General features: G+C 46.3%; 1 protein-coding gene across 1 annotated transcript in view; it reads left to right on the forward strand.

Annotated features, from left to right (window-relative positions):
- Mthfd1 (methylenetetrahydrofolate dehydrogenase, cyclohydrolase and formyltetrahydrofolate synthetase 1) overlaps nt 1-19,472 on the forward strand; it is a 62,716-nt gene that overhangs the window by 35,534 nt on the left and 7,710 nt on the right. Inside the window, 12 exon segments of the mRNA XM_051147789.1 lie at nt 49-95; nt 726-833; nt 943-1,017; nt 4,829-4,931; nt 8,407-8,483; nt 9,235-9,375; nt 11,041-11,109; nt 11,595-11,706; nt 11,828-11,967; nt 13,468-13,509; nt 17,884-17,984; nt 18,815-18,992. Coding sequence (XP_051003746.1) covers nt 49-95; nt 726-833; nt 943-1,017; nt 4,829-4,931; nt 8,407-8,483; nt 9,235-9,375; nt 11,041-11,109; nt 11,595-11,706; nt 11,828-11,967; nt 13,468-13,509; nt 17,884-17,984; nt 18,815-18,992 — 1,193 coding nt within the window.

The following is a 19,472-nucleotide window of genomic DNA, read 5'->3' on the forward strand; positions in this document are numbered from 1 at the left end:
ATGGAGAAGCAAGTTAACCTGAGTCCCCGCCCTTGGTCTGTCCCCTAGGTGGCGCTGCAGGAGGTGGCTATTCCCAGGTCATTCCTATGGAAGAGGTAAGGCAGCCCTGGATGAGATGAGATGCTTTCAGAATGCTTCGTGGGCAGTCCTCTTGTTTCTTGGCAGGAGCAAAACATTAAACAGAAACATGTTTCTCTATAGGCTTGTGACAACAGTTTGGTCTCAGGGTCTGCCTTTCAGTGAGAACAATCATTTTGACCAAGTCAACACGTGCTGTACCATCTCCAGGAGCAGTGTAGGGACTCAGAGGGGAGCAGCTGGTCATGCTCCTTCTTGCTTGCGCAGCCTCTGTTGACCTCAGCAGTGGGGAGCGTGCTCTGCTCTTGAGATACTTATGGAGACCTGATAATTCTTTCCTCGGGAGGAGTTGTTTCAAGGGACAGATACCAGACAAAATCTGGTATTCGCTATGTAGCTCAGGCTGGCCTTCGACTGGTGGCAGTCCTCTCTCAGCCTCCTGAGGGCCGAGGTGACAGGCATGGGCTACCTGCCTGGTTTCAGGCATTTTCTTTTCTTAGAGAAGCCCCCACTGGTGAGCTTCAACCAGTTCCCACTGCTACTGCTGGCAGTGTAGGGAATGAGGTCGGTGGGTGTGGGGGGATGGGAGGGTGCAGGCTGGAAAGACAGATCTGCTAGAGACTGCTGTGGCTTCTGCTTTTTTGTAGTTTAATCTCCACCTCACTGGTGACATCCACGCTATCACTGCAGCTAACAACCTCGTGGCTGCTGCCATCGACGCTCGGATATTTCATGAGCTGACCCAGACAGACAAGGTAGGATGCAGAGAGAGAGAGAGAGAGAGAGAGTGTGTGTGTGTGTGTGAATGCAAGTGCCATGACATAGGAACCCTCACCTAAAGCTGTTTTCTTCCCTTTCTTTAAGGCTCTCTTTAATCGGTTGGTACCTTCAGTAAATGGAGTAAGAAAGTTCTCTGACATCCAAATCCGAAGGTTGCGGGTAAGCTTTTTCCTTCTTGGTTGTTGATACTGTAAGAAAATTGTGAAAGGCAGCAAGGATGAATGGTAGGGGTTTTCCCCTCAGTTCTTTATTAAGTATCTGGTTGGCCCTATAGTAAATAGAGTGCTGACAGTCTGCCCTCAGTGGAGAACAGAGAGGGCAGGTGCTTTTTATCATGAGAGGAGAGGAGAGGATGGCATCATGGAGACATGCAGCTTCTGGACATGCCAACCCTGGCATCTTGAGCAAACTTTCTTTGTGGGCCGCCTCTTGATTCAGGCTTCTATAAAATGAGCTTAATAATAAGGGCCCTGTGTAGGTAAGGGACTCTTGGAGTACCAGTGACTTCTGTGCCTTATTTGAATTTCTGCAGCATATTATGCAGCCATTTAAAAATATTAATCTATGTGCATTAAATGTAGGCGCGTGTGGGTCCCAGCAGCATGGAGAGGTTAGAGGACAACTTTTGGGAGTTAGATCTTGCCTTTGGTGCCGCAGGTTCACACCCTTGTTTCTGCTGCTGTGGTGTATAATTCTCCTGTGTCCTCTCAGCTCGCTGTAGGAGTGCTGGGGTTGTAGGTGTGTACACGCATCTGGCTTTGCATGGCTTTGAGGAATTGAGCTCAGGCCATCGGGCTTTCAAAGCGAGTGCATCTACATTCTGCGTAGTCTACCCAAACCTATATGATCAGTGAGCACATTTTACCACACAACCTAGAAATCCCACTCTTTGATTTTTTTTTTAACATGAAAAATGAAAATTGGTGTTCACACAAAAGCCTGTACATGAATGTCTTAATGACTCTATTAATAATCTCCCCCAAAGTGAGAGAAATCTTCAATGGATGAATGGCTAAACAAATTGTGCTGCATCTGTGTGGTAAAAAGAAATGAGCTGCTGATGCTCACAGCAACTTGCTTGACTCTCAGCGGCCGCATATTGAATAAAAGAAGCCGGTTTCTGAGGGCCCTAGGCTGTGCTTCCGTCTGTGTGGCAGCCTCGGTGAGGAGCATCAGACTGTGCGCCAAGAGTCATGAGTCAAGGGGAAGGTGTGACTAGAGAGGACCAGCCCAGGGGTGCTCAGAAGTAATTGTACAGAAGTAAGGGGAAAGTGTGTTTGTGTGTGTGCGTGTGTGTGTGTGTGTGTGTGTGTGTGTGTGTGTGTATGTGTGTGTGTGTGTGTGTGTTTACATGTAAGCACTCGCTGAATGGAGTGTACTTTTTATCAACAGCTCTAGTCACTTTATGTTTAATTCTTTGCCACCTGCCTTTTCCTGTGGTACTCAGGATTGAATCCAGGGTCCCATACTTACTAATCCCCCTCCTGAGCTACACCTCCAAATCCTGAAACTTGGTGGGGTTGGTTTTTTCGTTGTTTTGTTTAATTTTTATGTAATGTATGTGGGTGTGTACCTGGTGCCCTCAGAGGCCAGGAAAGAGTATCAGGTCCCCCTGGAATTGGAGTCACAGACAGTTGTGAGCTTCCATGTGGGTGCTGGGACCCGAACCTGGCACCTCTGCAAGACCAGCAAGAGCCCTTAACCTCTGAGCCTTCCATGTAGCCCTGAGCCACTCTGTATTTTGACTCTGCAAGAGTAACCGTGGAGGTTCCTTTACCCAGATGTGTTGTTTGCATGTTGCTCTAAGTACAGTTCTGTTGATAATTTTTGTATCACAGTTCTTTGTTGTTGTTTTGTTGCCCACTAAGAAAACACTAGCTGGCTTTCAAGTAGTTTGATGTTCCTTGGCTTGTTTTTTATACCTCCCCAGAAACCTGAGTGTCTGGCACATCAAGTGTTACTCCATATCCTGTGGCTTGGTGGGGAACCGTGGGAGGAGCAGATGACTTGTTACCCTCCCTTTCCTAAAGGGACCTCCTGTCAATAGGGAAAGGGGACAGTTTGCTCAAAGATTTTTAAGTCAAGAGATTTGCCCAGTGCTAGGAATCAAAATAGAGCCTGGGTTCCTGTCCCTCCCTCCTAGGCAATCTCCATGGCATAGTGCTTTGTTGTTGTTTATTTGTGTGTGTGTGTGTATGTGAGAGAGAGAGAGAGAGAGAGAGAGAGAGAGAGAGAGAGAGAGAGAGAGAGAGAGAGAGATATGGAGGTCTCTCACTGTATAGCCCTGGCTGTCCTGGAACTCACTTTGTAGACCAGGCTGGCCTCAAACTCACAGTGACCCGCCTGCCTCTGCCTCCCATGTGCTGAGATTAAAGGCGTGCGCCATCAGGCCCAGCTACATAGTGTTTTCATAATCCGCTCATAGTGCACAATCAAAAGTGGGTTACTGCCTTAGTTACTCTTGCTGTTGCTATGATTTAAAAAAAAAAAAAAAAAAAAAAAAAAACAGACAAAAGCAAATGAAGAGAGAAAGCTCTATTTTGGCTCACAGTTGGAAATTAGAGCCCGTCTTGGTGGCCCAGTCACAGCAAGGGAAGGGGAAGGCAGCTGGTCACATTGTCTCCTCCAGAAGCAGAGAGAGCTGCGCAGGTTTGCTCAGTGCACTTTTTCCTTTTTGTACACTGCAGAGTGTCATCTGCAGTGAGTGGGAGTATCTACCCACCTCCTTTCACCTATTCATGATAAATTCCCCCGTGGGCATGCCCAGGGAGGGACCCGTCTCCCAGGAGACTCTAGACCTCATCAGACTGACAGCTGGGATTGACCACCGCCTCCAACATCAGACTGTCAGCAGGTGACGGTGGGTTTGTGGTCTGTTCAGTGTTAAGTTCTAGGGTCGTGGGGCATCTGAGCTTTGCCTAGTCTCACTTATAAGAAAAGGACTGTCGTGGTGCACACCTTTAATGCCAGCCCTCGGGAGGCAGAGGCAGGCGGATCTCTGAGTTCAAGGCCAGTCTGGCCTACAGGGCTACACAGAAAAACCCTGTCTCAAAAAGAAAAGAACTGTGGGCCGAGTGGGTCTTGTTTGAGCTCATTGAGAAGTGACCCACGTAGATACTGAATAAAACTTAAAAGTATTTAACTTCTGTAAGGAAGAAAATAAAAACCCTTTTTTGTGTCTTTTTAGAGCAGTAAGAAGTCACAAACATTTCAAGTCATATAAAAAGCATGTTAAAGAGTTTGAGTTGATTTTTTTTTTTAATTGATTGCTGCACATTTTTGCCTTTCCTAAAATTTGACTTCAACTGGGTTCCATGGCTTTTAGAACTTTGCACGTTGCTTTTCATTTCAACATATGTGATGACTCCAGAAATACATTGTGGTACTTGTTGGTTGGGGCTGTTTTCGGCTGGGTTGAGGGAAGTCTCTGAAGGCACACATATCACGTGGGGACAAGGGACAGCCTCTAGGCCTAGCCAGGGCCTCATATCACTATTTTCCTTTCTGGACTTAAGAGGCTAACATCCACCGGATACTCCACCGGCTGTATTCATGGTCCTTACTTCCTAATGGAGACCCTGTCTCACGATAAAAGTCACCTAAATACAAAATTTGCTTCCCTGTTTTGTCCATTTGTTTGTTTGTTTAAGGGAGAAAAATATTAGCTTACAGTTCAAAATATAGTCTATTGTAGTGGGGGAAGTCAAGGCAGCAGGGCCTTGAAGCAACTGGTGTTGTCACATCTATAATCAGGAAATAGAGAGATGAACGAATGAGTGCTCATCTTAGTTTTGGTTTGGTTTGGTTTGGTTTGGTTGAGATGGGGTCTGGCTATGTAGCCCTAGCTGTCTTGGAACACACTATGTAAACCAGACCAGACTGCCTCAAACTCAGAGATCTGTCTGCCTCTGCCTCCCAAGTGCTAGCTAGCTCTTGTCTTATTCTACGTTTTAACTTGCTGTCTTTTCAGAGGCTGGGCATCGAAAAGACTGACCCTACCACCCTGACGGATGACGAGATCAACAGATTTGCAAGACTGGATATTGACCCAGAAACCATAACGTGGCAGAGAGGTATGTACCCAACATGGGCCGCCAGCACCCCTGTACTTTAGTAACCAACGCCCCCCACCCCCGTGCCACCTCCCGCCTCCCAGGGTGCTCATGGGTCAGGATGCTATCCATTCTGGTTCTGTCCTTCGTTCTGTCTGGCAGCCTCAGCTGCTACATAGATGCCCCTTTGTGGGACCGGCTGAAAGTCTTACTGTCTGTTCAGTGTTGATTGAAATGATGGTTTCAAGGAAGTTCACGCAGAAACCAAAAATAACATTTTTAAAGTTTCAATTTTATGCAGAAAGTTTTGGTGTCATGAAGTGGGAAAATGATGTTTAATCACTTGAATCATGTGTGCTTTTTATTCTGAGAACTCTCTGGCACCGGTGACTTGATTTTTCATGTATCTGTCTCTTCCTCCTGTTACTCGCCTCGCATTTTATTAACTCCTCTTGTAACGCACTCACCAGCCTCCAGCATTTTAGACATTTGCCTGACTTCACCACCATATGTTGATTTTCTCTGTGTACAATTAGCGTGGCTTGAGGTTTTGTTTTTTATCCATCTCCTACCTTCGTATCACTGCAGAATAGAAATTTTCACATATCCATGCAGAATGTACCCTAAGGCCAGCTTACCAATGTTTTTCTCGTCTTATTGACACAATAACTGTCAATGTCCTGTTTGTTTGGAGTTTTTGATGTTTGTTTGGATCATGTGGCCCAGGCTGGTCTTGAGTTCTCCATGTAGCCAAGGTTGACTTTGAACTAGCCCTCCTGCCTCCACCTTCCAAATACTGAATTACAAGTATGGGCCACCATCCTGGCCTTATTTATTTATTTACTTACTTATTTACTTATTGGTTTTGGTTTTTCGTTTTTTGAGACAGGGTTTCTCTGTTACACAGAGCTCTGGCTCTGGCTGTCCTGGACTTACTTTGTAGACCAGGCTGGCCTCCACTCACAGAGATGCCTCTGCCTTCTGAGTGCTGAGGTTAAAGGGATGTACCGCCATGCCTGGCCTCGGCCTGCTTTCTTTCTTTCTTACATGTATTTATTTATTATATATACAATAGTATGCCCACATATATGCCTGTACTCCAGAAGACTCCAGATCTCATTATAGATGGTTGTGAGCCTCCATGTGGTTGCTGGGAATTGAACTCAGGACTTTTGAAAGAACAGACAGTGCTCTTAATCTCTGAGCCATCTCTCCAGCTCCCACCTAGCCTAATTTAAATGCTATTAAAAATATACTTTTTAGACTTTTTTTTTTTTTTTAAATGTGTATGAGTGTTTCCCTTCATCTATGTCCATGCACTCATAGAAACCAGTAGAGGGCATCAGATACCCTGGAACTAGAATTACAGACAGTGAGCTCCGTGCCTGTTCTGGAACCCTGGTCCTCTGGAAGAGCAATCAATGTTCTTAACCTCTGAGCTATCTCCATTGCTCCAAAATTACATTCTTAATACCCAAACTATACTGGTATTTCTCCTCTTGCCTCAATAGCTTTAAGTAAATGCTGCAACATATTTAGTTTCTTAGATGTATTTATTTACTTATCATGTGTATAGGTATTTTGCGTGTACGCATGGATGAGCACCATGTCCATGCCTGGTGCCCATGGATATTGGGAGAAAGCATGATAGCCCCTGGAACTGAGTTCCTATGAATGGTTGTGAGCTACCATATGGCTGCTGGGAACTGAACCCCAGTCCTCTGCAAGTACAATAAATGCTCTAAACCACCAAGGCATCTCTCCAGACCCCCACTGCAGTGTTCTTAGAAAGAATAAGCTCACCATTTTTAATAAGAATTTAATACATTGTTTAATCATATACTTTAGCATGGATGTGTTTGGTTGGGAGGGGTTTCATGTGTAGAGAGAGCCTTACTATGTAGCCTACACTGACTTTGAACTCTTGATTCTCAGCCTTGCATGAGGCACCACACTTGGCTACTGTTTCTTTCCTGATGTTTATTGGCTTGTTAGAAAAGAAGCAATTAGGGAAGAGCCTGTTGGAGGCCTACATAAGATCTATACATATCACCCTCCCTGAGCCTTCGTGTGTTACCAGCCTGGAAACTCATTGTTTTATACAACTGGTGGTGGTGGTGGTGGTGGTGGTGGTGGTGGTGGTGGTGGTGGTGGTGGTGATGATGATGATGATGATTTTTATAGGTCTTCACCTCTATTCTTCAATCCACTGGGGGAGTCAGTTCCGTTGCCAATTACTTGTCCTTGTTGGTGACCATACTCCCCTTGAGGGTCTCTGTCCCTTAACATTCCAAGGGCTCTGGGAGCTTTGTGCCATGAATCCATGGCAAAGATGAGATGTACTGTCTTGGATTCTAAACAGTGAGCAGTAGCTAGTCCTGGGAAGTGAGGTTTGAACTGGCAGGTGGTTGATCTTCCCAGCTTACCTGAGCTTATACAAGTGGGTATATATTCTGTCATCACTGGAGAATGTGCTGAGGAGAGGCCAGGCCTGTGACCTGGTCTGAGTTGATGGCTCTTGTGTTGGTGTCACCCCACAGAACAGTGCACACCTTAGCCTTTTCATAACTGGGTGGCTCTGTTTTTCTACTAATATAGAAAGTGCTTGGAAATAGGGTCCAGATTCCATTATTGTTTGAATTCTTCAGAAGGAATGAAGCACAACCAATCCACATTCCTTTGTGTTAAGTGCCATCCCTCTACATTTTTGGTGTGTGGCTGTGTTTCTAACATATATTTTAGTTTTGTTGTCCATTTTGAATTCAAGTATTAATAGACCATCATTAAGTTAAATTTGTTGTTTTAAAAGTCTGTTGCTAAGCTGGACATGGTGGTGCATGCTTTTAATCTCAGCACTCAAGAGTCAGAGGCAGGTGGGTCTCTGAGTTTGAGGCCAGCCTGGTCTATGTAGTGAGTTTCAGGACATCCAGAGCTACATAATAGATAAAGACCCTGTCTCAAAAATAACAGTAAACAAACAGACAAATATACACACCTCTGCTGCTCCCTTTAGCTTTATTATCCCTACATCTCTGGGAGAATTATTTATTTACTTTAAAAATAGGCTCTCATTCGAGCTGGGAGTGATGGCACATGCCTTTTATCCCAGCACTTGAGAGGCAGAGGCAGGTGGATCGCTGTGAGTTCAAGGCCAACCTGGTCTACAAAGCAAGTCCAGGATAGCCAAGGCTACACTTTCTTCTGTCTCGGAAGAAAGCTTTAAATTTATGATTGTCCTGCCTCGGCCCTCAGGTACTGGCATTAGAGATAGATGCCATCTTCCATAGCTTTGTGTTGCTTCTCTCCCTCCCTCTCTCCTTCCCTCTCTCCCTCCCTCCCTCCCTCTCTCTCTCTCCCTCTCTCTTTCAGTGGTGCTTGAGATCAACCTAAGACCTACCCAGTGCTAGAGTGTCCGGCCATTGGATGACTATATCTCCGCCCCTTTATTCACATACCTTTTCTTAAAAACTGTCCCTGCCCTCCCTTCCCACCGTAGTGTTGGACACCAACGACAGATTCCTGAGGAAGATCACAATTGGACAGTCTCCAACAGAGAAAGGCCACACACGCACGGTAACTGGTCCTCTCCAGTAATCGCTCCGTGGGAACTAGCTCTAGCAGCCCCCATCCTCCTCCATCCCTTCCTCTCTGACCACACCAGCAGGTGTTGTTCTGCCTTCTCCCTTATTAAAATGGAAGCGAGTGGGTGTGGCGCCGAGCACTCCTGACAGCTTTTGCAATAACTCCATGTGTCACCTGTGTGGTTTTCTGCCAGCATTCTCTCCTGGAGGTGGAGAGCCCCCGAGTGAATATTCTTGCATGTAAATTAATTCAGATTGTTCCTCTTCTGTGGTCCTTTGGCAGTATCCATCTACAGTGTAAGAGTACCTGTGTTGTCCCTTTTGTGTTAGGGAAACTGTAAACAATACTCCAAGCTTGTTGGTCATGCCACAGCCTTTTTGGGGGGAAGCACATTATATAGCTCAGGCTGATCTCAACCTTAATATAGCAGAAGATGACTTTTAGCTCTGATCCTCCAGCCTCCATCTCCCATGTGCTGAGAGTACAAACATGGACTTGCCACATCGGTTTTATGAGGTGCTGGCGTTCAAAGCCAGGGTTCCCTGCACACTAGGCAAGTGCTCTGTTCCAGTGTTACAACCCCCTAGAATGTTGATTTTTTTTTTTTTAAATAAGTGATTACTCAAGGCCTCTGAACGATGTTGGAAGATTAGTTAGTTATTTCTATCCCGTCCTTGTTAGCTATTTGTCAAAGCCAAAAGGGATGTCTCCTATAATTTGTCCTTTGTCACTTTGCCCACAGGCCCAGTTTGATATCTCTGTGGCCAGTGAGATCATGGCAGTCCTGGCTCTCACCAGTTCTCTGGAAGACATGAGAGAGAGACTGGGCAAAATGGTGGTGGCATCCAATAAGAAAGGAGAGCCCATCAGCTGTGAAGATCTGGTAAGGGACGTGGCCTGGTGTCTAGCATCCTGGGGTCTCTCTGTGATTACGGAAAACAAAGGTTACGATCTATTTAAAATGCCACAGTGAACTCAATGGCTGACTTTGATCATTGCAAAAATTATGAAATTTATTCATAGCTTTCAAGTTCCTCATAGTGAATGATCGTAATGGCGCTGGGCCTTTGGGCTGGCACAGGAGTGTCAGGTGACTTGAGTGATGCCGCCATCCTGCAAATATCTTCCTGAGTAAACTGTGGCTACAGTTTGTATGAAACACCTAGCATCCAAGTGTCTGGTGTCACCCTCAGTGCTTCCTCATGACACCTGGCCTGTAAGGACCCATTGGCCAATTTGGCTGATGGTCTTCTAGTTCAGTCTCTTTCTGTTTTGTTTGTTTGGTGTTTGGTGGTGGTGTTTCTTTAGACAGGGTCTATCTATGTATCTCTGGCTGTCCTGGAACTCTATGTACCCTAAGCTGGCCAGGACCTCACAGAGATCTGCCTGCCTCTGCCTCCAAGTGCTGAGATTAAAGGTGTGCACCACTGTGCCCAGTTCTCTATGTGCATTATATAAAGTTTGAAATAAAAATTCTTAAAGGGGAAAAAAAAAAGATCTTTTTCCAGACAAGGTCTCAACCAAACTCAAGCTTGCTTGGAACTCATCGTGTAGCCCAGGCTAGTCCCAAATCACTAACAATCCTTATAGTTTAGCCCCCTGAGTCCTGGAAATATAAGTGATTCTCAACCTCCTAATACTGCAACCCTTTGATAACAGTTCCTCACATTGTAGTGACCCCCCCCACCCATAAAATTATTTTTGTTGCTACTTTGTAACTATAATTTTGCCCCTGTTATGAATCATAAATATTTTTAGAGATAGATGTTTGCCAAAGGCTTCATGACCCACAGGTTGAGAACCACTGGATTATAAGCATGCGCCATTGTACCTGCTTTAGATCAAAAATTTAAAGGCTTATTTGTATCAACACACACCAGTATAGTTGGTGTTAATGACAGACCAATCTAGAAAAGGAAGAAAAATAATTAGCTTTGTTTTCACAGTTAATAATATGTGTTTTAAATTCTAACACCCAAACCTTAATTTTAGAAGCACATTAGTATTGAGTATAAATAAGAACCGTGGCTTGGTTTTACTTGCCACTGGTTTGCTCAGCAATGATTAGATACCTTTAAAAGGGGGAACTGGATTTAGCACTTGGAATTAGACTTCTGGCTAGTATTTTTGCTTCAGCTTTGGGAAACATACATTGAATTTGATGTATACCCATTTCTGCTCAGATACCAGAGTTATAAATAACTCACTGCTCTTGGAGCTAATGCATCTACGCTAAACTGAATGGATTCCCCACATCCGTCAGCAGCGGAGCTTGATTGGGGTACTTGTTTCCAGCGCCACACGCTTCTTCAGAAATTGCCTGAGAATTCCATTTTCATTCCACTTCCTCTCCCTGCTCAGATCGCTGGTGGCTTCCTAGTACAGCCAGGAAAAATGAGGGGTAAAGATGAATGGCTGAGATTGGGTGGAAGTACTAATTGCTCCGCGATGGTTAAAATGAATGACAGGCGCCAGAGCGCTGAGTTTTGGTTTCAAGAGATTGGCTCTCTGCTAGCGCGAGCTGATGCTTCACTGGCTTGCCTTGCAGGGTGTGAGTGGAGCGCTGACGGTGCTGATGAAGGATGCAATCAAGCCCAATCTCATGCAGACCTTAGAGGTGAGCAGGGTCACTCCCGGAGCCCAGAGTTCACTTCCTCTCCTCAGAGTCAAGAGGTTATAAAGCAGACTCCCCTTGAGGAATCAGACGCCTTTTTTGAAAGATTCTTTAAAATCAGTTATGGGAGCGTTGTGTGTGCCACAAAATGCACATGGAAGTCAGGGGACAACTTTGGAGTCTCTCCTGACACTTTTACTTGGGCTTTGGGATTTGAACTCAGGTCTCCAAGTTCCCATAGACACCTTTTCTACTGCTTGTCGCTATCCTTTACTTGCTTTTATTTGGGGGCTGGGGGTATGGGTCAGTGGCAGAGCATTTACCTGATAATATTTGATTCCCAGCACTGCCACGGAAAAGGGGTGGCTTGGTAGTTTTCCTCCTGGAAGTCTTTTTTCAGATTCCAGCTCAATCCCAGCTCTTTGCCTAATGTGACCCCCATTGTGAAGCCAGGTTAGCATCTGCTCACGATCTCATGGTCTCCACAGGGCACGCCAGTGTTCGTCCATGCTGGACCTTTTGCCAACATTGCACACGGGAATTCCTCCATCATTGCCGACCGGATTGCACTCAAGCTTGTTGGCCCTGAGGGCTTCGTGGGTGAGTCCTTGTGGGTGAGTCCTCGTGGGTGAGCCCTTGTGCCTCCCCAGTGGGTGGCTGTGTGTTATTTTACATCACAGAGGGGCAGTGGTGATCTTACAGTTTCTTATCTGCCTGGCAGTGACGGAAGCAGGATTCGGGGCAGACATTGGAATGGAAAAGTTCTTCAACATCAAGTGCCGGTACTCTGGTCTCAGGCCGCACGTGGTGGTTCTGGTTGCCACCGTCAGGGCTCTTAAGATGCACGGGGGTGGCCCCACGGTGAGGACCAAGGACGGGGATGGTGCTTATCAGGAACATTCCAGACACTCGGAGGGAATTTCATGACTTGTCCCTGGGTCTGCCTGCATTCCACTGCTCTTATTTAACGTCTTACTAGATAGGGTGCCAAAGCCAGGGTGGCCATGTACTGGTCACCTCACCCTCGGTGACAGTCAGTCCCCTTACAGCATTTAAGGGGATCTAAGCTGACTTTGTGACTTACCTATCTAAGTAACCCCCTCTAAGGGCTTGTGCTTGGCCCTGCTGACACCTGTTATTTATAAATCCAAATCCAATTTTCCTTCTTAATATTGATGGATGACACGTTAGCATAAAAAAAAACTTTTAAAATGGATTGGGTGTGGTAGTGCACCCGTGTAATCACAGTACTCAGGGACACAGAGGCAGGTAGATCTCTATGAGTTCGAGGCCAGCCTGGTCTACAAAGTGAGTCCAGGACAGCCAAGGCTACACAGGGAATCGTCTCAAAAACAAATAAACAAAAAACACTAAAACCCTCAACTTTTTTATAGTTTCTGAAACAAAATATTTGTCCATTTTTCCTGTCTCTGCTGTGTCTGGTTCAGTAGAGACAGTGGATTCTCTTCTGCAGGTGACCTTGTGCTGTCACATGACATGTAACCTTTGGAGAAATCATTGTTCGCTCTGGGAGAAAGTGAAGGCTCCCTTAGGGAGATAATTTGGCCTTGGGCCCCCTGGAAGGCTTAGGTTCCTAACACCACTGTGAAGACACTTTTCTAACTCACACCATTGCCTCTCTCAGCCCTTAGCCTAGTTGCCCCTGAGTAGACTTTCCCAATCTAGCACATCCCTTTCTGCGAGGAACTGTTCTCAGGCTAGCCAGTGTTCCCATCTCAGCCACCGGCACACTTGCACATGACCAGAGACAGCTATGAGCGAATCTCCACGAAGCCTTAAACTGACAAAAACAATAAAGATGTGGGGGAGGGTCATTTTTTGTGACTCGATTGTGCCGTTCTTTATGGGGGTGGGTGGCTTTCAAAACAGGGTTTCTCTGTGTATCCTTGACTGTTGTTCCACATCACAGCTCAGTCCCCGTCCCTCCTGCCAGGGCACGAGCGGCAGTAGTCTTTATAGGCGTGGCCTTAGACTCCGCGCTGATTTCACTGCGCTGGTGGCCGGCTTTTCCTCCACGTTCACTGTTACTTCATCCCACTGGTGTGTGCTTCCTTCACGGACATCACTGTCCAGCCACAAGCATAGTCCTGTCTACCTTGGCCCTTCCTCCATCTGTCCCTCCTCACATCACACCACAAAGAACCACCTGACTACTTACAGCAGTCCTGGTTCCTGGTGCCGTGACCCACGGTCTCAGGCTCCAAGTCCTGCAGGCAGGAAACAGCGTCACCCTGCTGCCGTTTCTTCTCTGAAGCATGCAGCCACTTGCCTGTCACTCTAAGGCTCACTTTAAGCCCGGTTAAGTAGGAAGCCCTCCTGACTTTGTCTCCTTTCTTCCAGGTCACCGCTGGACTGCCTCTTCCCAAGGCTTACACAGAAGAGGTAACCACAATTATTTCTTAGCACCTGTCCTAGGAAACCACACCCCAGATCAGCATGTCTTAATCTGGAAAACAATAGGGGGGCAGTCAGTCCTACCCAGGGCTGTTCCTTGGGGTGTAGAAGGCAAAGCCTACAGTGCACTGGAAATCCGCTGGGCTTGCTGGCGCAGGCCTTTAGTCCTAGCACTGGGGAGGCAGAGACGGGTGAATCTCTGTGAGTTTGAGGACAGCGAGGGAGGGCTGTTACACAGAGAATCCCTGTCTCAGAAAAACAGAAAAAGAAAAAGAGCACTGAGGAGATCTGGCCACGGAGGATGGCAGGAAGCCATGCCCTAGAACAGTAGTAGGCAGTTTCACTCCAAGGGAACACAGCTATATCCTGTCGCTTGTTACTATTTGTTACTCTAGCCCCTTAAGTGCTGGGATTAGAAGTATGCACCCCATACCCAGCTACAGAAATTCATTTTAGATTGTTACAACTACTTCCAGAGCGCTGCTGGCATCTGATATGTAGAAAGCAGGGATGGTTGTTAAACAGCTGAGGGTGTTGTAGGGCACCCCACCCCCATTAATAAAAATGACAGTAGTGCTGGAGGTAAGAAGCCCCCCACCCCGTGGTGATGCACACTTTGGGAGGGAGAGGCAAGTGGATCTCTGAGTTCAAGGCAGCCTGGTCTACAAAGTGAGTCCAGGACAGCCAGGGCTACACAGAGAAACCCTGTCTTGAAAAACCGGAGGGGGAGGAGGGGGGCGGGGAGAGGCAGCCCAGCCCTAGACTGATGGACATTTCTTTCTTTAGTTGTTTTTTCCTGCATTGAATAAGTCCTAAATACCATTCAAACCAAGCAAGAAGAGAGTGTTAGAAATAGCCTTTGTCTCTGCAAACCAAGACACTGAGACAGAGCCACTACATGCCCTGGTTGAGTTTGGAGGCACATCTCCCATAAGTGGATTGGGCAAGGGCTCAAAGAACAGTTCTGGGCTCCTTTTTTTTTTCTCCTTCTTCTTCACACTGATATCATTTACCATCAAAGAAACATCCCCAGGGCCACGGTGAGTGGTTACCTAACAGACAGGCCCTGGGATAAGATGCAGGGTCATCCGCTGTCACTGCTGATTCAATGTCACCTTTTGGACACTGTTGCATCACAGTCAGTTACAGGGTCAGCATGCAACCCCCAAATGAAGTTTGCAAAATTGACTGGGGGAAAAAAAAAAGATGGTTGGTGCCTTTAGTCTGCCTGTCTTCAGCATGTGATTTGCCTTTTATGGTCATCTGTGTGATTCATGCGTAGGAGGGGAATTCACAGCTCTGGCCCTCCTGCCACCCCACAGCCTTTCCCGTGTCTAATTACAGTGACTGCCCCGAACTGGCCCAGCTGGTGGCTTCATTTAAGAACTTCAACTTATTTAAAAACTGTTCTCAATCGGACTTATGTATTAATTGCTTTTTATGTGACTAGAGGTAAAAACAATTAGCGTGCTCTTTAGACCATCAGATTACAGTTAAATTAGGGGGGATCCTAAGCAGTGGTTGTGAAATCCTGCTTGTTTTCTGCCTTTGGCCTTCACTTTCCATGCTGTTTTAGGCATCTAAACACCAAAAAGTAACAGTCCTAGGTTTCCCTTATTGGTTCTTCTTCATGTGGTCTCACTTTACAGTGACCTGGAACTTACTCTGTAGCCCCGGCTGTCCTAGAACTCACAGATACATATTCTTGCCTCTTCTTCCTGAGTGGTGAAATTAAAGGTGTGTGCCACTACACCTGGCCATATTTTTTATTTTTAAAAATACTGATACTTTGAAATTACAGGTTTTGGTTGTTTTGTTTTGAGGGGTTGTTGTTGTTGATTTGGTGCTGGGATCAGACTCAGGGTCTCATGCATATTACCGGGAAGCCCTCCCAACTTAGGTGCATTTTAAATGATTTGCCCTTTCTTGGTTTTGGTTTGGTTTGGTTTTTTGAGACAGAGTTTCTCTGTGTAGCCCTGGATATGCCCTTTTCTTTACATAAAGAAAATTAGTCAGGTGTGGTGGCACAAGCCTTTAATCTCAGAGGCAGAGGCAGATCGCTGTGAGTTCGAGGCCAGCCTGGTCTACAAAGCGAATCCGGGACAGCCAAGGCTACACAGAGAAACCCTGTCTCAGAAAAAAGAAAGAAAAATAGACACTATAAGAATGTAAAAGAAGCCAGGTGTGTTGGTGCATGCCTGTAATCCCAGCATTTGGGAGGCAGAGACTGGCAGGTGGCTGTGAGTTCGAGGCCAGCCTGGTCTACAAAGCGAGTCCAGGACAGCCAAGGCTACACAGAAACCCTGTCTCAAAAAACAAAAACAAAAACAAAAAAACAAAACAAGAATGTAGAAGAAATGGAATTCCTTTTAACAGTTAGTACAATTCTCATGACTGGGGAAGTAGCTCAGTTGCTAGTATGATTGCCAAGCACATACAAATCTTCAGGTTTAATCCTTGCTACTGCATAAGGCCAGTCAAGCTAGTGCAGGCGTGGAAATGCTGGGACACTTTCAAAGTGGAAGCAATAGAATGAGAAATCCAAGTCATCCTTGACTAACACAGCAAGTGTGAGGCAAGCCTGGGCAACATGAGACCCTATGTCCATCTACCTAGATCTAGGTAGTTAACATTTTGGGGACATACCTGGTAGAAGGAGAGAACCAAGCCCTGCAAATTAACCTTTGACCTCCACACTCATGCCATGGCACAGGTGAGAGGGCACTCACACAGAGACATACAAATGTCATTTGAAAATAAAAAGTAGCCATGCGTGGTGGCATATGCCTTTAATGCAAGCATGAGGGAGGCAGATCTCTGTGATTTCCAGGCCAGCCTGATCTACAGACTGAGTTCCAGAACGGCCAGAGCTCAGTTAGCAGAGTGCCTGCTTAGCATGCATGAAGCCCTAAGTTTGACCATCACCACCAAATGAGCCAGCTGTGGTGGTACATGCCTGGGATCCTAGCACTGGAGGACATGGAACCAAGGAGGACTGAAAGATATAGAAGCAGGCAGAACATTCCTACACATAAAATGAATGAACCTGAAAAATTAAGTTTGTTCTGGGCAGTGTATTGATATTTTCTCATATTCTGCTCCCCACATGAACTCCAACAAATACTATACAATCTAATATTTAAAGGGAAGTAATGGGAAAAACTAGTAGAAACATTCTTTTTTTTAATTGCTTTTTTTTTTTTTTCCCCTGAGGGAAGTGCTTGCATGTATACATAGGCGCCTGGCTCTCAGAGACAGAAGAGGGCGTGAGTTCCCCTGGAACTGGCTTATAGGTGGTTGTTAGTGTCCCCTGCAAGAATAACCAGTGCCCTCAACTGCTAAGCCATCTTTCCAGCCCTGGCTTTTCTTTTTAAGCTTATTTTTATTTGTGTGTCTCCATGTGCATGCATGTGGGGGGGGAGGGGTGCAGGGGGCGGTACCTGAAGAACTGAAGTAGAAGATGTGCCTTAGAGCTAGAGGTACAAGCTGTTGTGAGCTGCCTGGCTTGGGTACTGAATCCAGACTCATTTCCTGTAGAAGAACAGGAAGTAGTACTCTTAACCACTGAGCTGTCAGTGCAGTCTGGTACTGGGGTTTAAATCGCATTTGCCTTAGTTTGTTAGCCTTGGGAAGGCTCATGGTTGAGTTCGTTAAATGCCTTTTTGGGCTCGGGTCCTTTTTTTTTTTGCAACATAGGAGTTAATCTGATGTTGTTACAAGTTGTCACGAGTTGTAGATCTGATTTTGGTTTTTCGAGACAGAGTTTCTCTATGTAGCCTTGGCTGTCCTAGACTTACTTTGTAGACCAGGCTGGCCTTGAACTCATAACAATTCTCTTGCCTCTGCCTCCCAAGTGCTGGGATTAAAGGTGTGCACCACCACGCCCAGCCTTGTAGATCTAATTTAAATAGAGGCATCAAAGTCATCCCCTTCACATGACAAAGAAGCCATTACTAGGTTGCATAATGGTGTCCCATACCCCATAATGGTTTCAAGGTACTGAGAGATAGCATGGCTTCGCTCCTGTCCTAGAGACAGGAGTCTCTTTTCCTTCCTCCATCAGCAGCATTGTGAGATGTGCCCTCCAGTTGGCCCATCTTCTTGCTCTCTCTCGCTGTGGATGTCTTCTGGCTCAAAGACATACTTTCCATCCATTCATCCATCCATCCATTCATTCATTTGAGACAAGGATTCACTGTGTCCCTGGGCGAATCTTGGCTTCTCTATCCTCCAGCTCAGCCTTCTGAGCGCTGGGATACAGGTGTGCCTGCCACGCCAGGGGACAGTCTCTGTCTTAAAAGGAGGCGATGGCTGTTTCAAGTCAGCTTGCTTTGACCTTACAGGTCTTTTTCTGTTTTACAGGACTTGGACCTAGTTGAAAAGGGCTTCAGTAACTTGAGGAAACAAATAGAAAATGCTAGAATGTTTGGAGTGCCTGTAGTCGTGGCCATGAACGCATTCAAGTAAGTGTAAAGTACATTGAAAGGAGGAACGTAGAAAGAGCCAGAAAATAGCTCCCGTAGCGAGTTGTGCAGCGCCACTTTTAACTTCATTTTGTTCTTCATGTACTGACGTTGGTTACTGCTTGTGGTTTAGCCGGTGACGTGACAGGCACCGTATGTGTCACAGCAGACTCGCTTCCTCACCACTGAGGTCCGGAAATCAGAATTGCTGGGGGGCGGGCGGGGGCTCTCCTCTACTGAGCAATGGGAAGAACGCACCAGCTTGACAAGAAATGTTCTTTTCAGTTGCTCCAAGGTCTTTTGGGCTAACAGAAGAACATAGCCTGCAGCGTGTCTTTATTCCTCGGGGTCAGGTGGGATGTTCTGTTGAGAGAGCTGAATGCATTGAGCCAGCAGTGTTCATGCAAAAGCTGTGTGGGTTGTTTGGCACTTTAGCCCTGTTTAGGGTTTCGCAATAATGCACTCACGGCAGTGGAATGGGAAGCAGCAATTTCTAAAGGTAGTATTTACTGATTCCCAGTGGTGTGCTGGGAATGTTCCAGATGCTTTACACGCATGCCATCTAAGCCTCATAATATCCCAAGGCAGCACTGCTGTGATTTTTTTTTTTTTCCATTTTGTCCTTATGGGAGCCAAATAAGTACAGATGAAGTAACTGGCCAAAGGTCCCCCCAGCTAGTTGGTTATAGACCTGAGCTTAAAAGCCGGCAGGATTAAGTAGTGTCCATTTTTCCAGGTGGCAATCCAAATGGGCTTTAATAGCGTAAGCAAGACCTATTGTCCCCTCCCCAGCCACCTTCCATCCTTTAACACGAAGCCTTCCTGTACAGGACAGATACAGACGCCGAACTGGACCTCATTGGCCGCCTCTCCAGAGAACACGGGGCTTTCGATGCTGTCAAATGCACCCACTGGGCAGAGGGGGGCCAGGGAGCCTTAGCCCTGGCTCAGGCTGTCCAGAGAGCATCACAAGTCCCCAGCAATTTCCAGCTCCTCTATGACCTTGAGGTGGGTTACTTGCCCTGTGCAAACAGAAGAGAGACAGGATGAAGTCTGTGTAAAAATGCCTCAGTGTGGGGCTTGTGTGTAGTTAGCAGCATTTACCTTGTGAGTCTGATTCCCTTAAGAGTGAGTCACCCCAACCACAACCTGGACTCTGAGCTCGGGACATCTGTCTTGCAAATAAAGATGACCTCACCCCCTAACTTTGCAAAGCTTACATTATGTATGCCCCTTTGTGGGTGGAGCCAGCCATTTAAAGCATAGCATGGAAGCCTTTCCCTATAGCCTCAGCCTAGTGTAGTAAGAAATTGACAAGGGACAGGCTATATCTGGCTCTGGAAATTTTTCTGACCACTTCTCAAGAATAGAGCAAAGAAGAGTGCTCCCGAACACACTTCCTGATGTAGTGTTAACTCAAGTTCAGAGAAACCCAGGTGCCAAAACCACAGTGCTTCCACGAGCTTTGTCATTGGTCTCCATCTCTGA

The sequence above is a fragment of the Acomys russatus genome, chromosome 1, assembly GCF_903995435.1.
Source record: "Acomys russatus chromosome 1, mAcoRus1.1, whole genome shotgun sequence".
Lineage (NCBI taxonomy): Eukaryota > Metazoa > Chordata > Mammalia > Rodentia > Muridae > Acomys > Acomys russatus.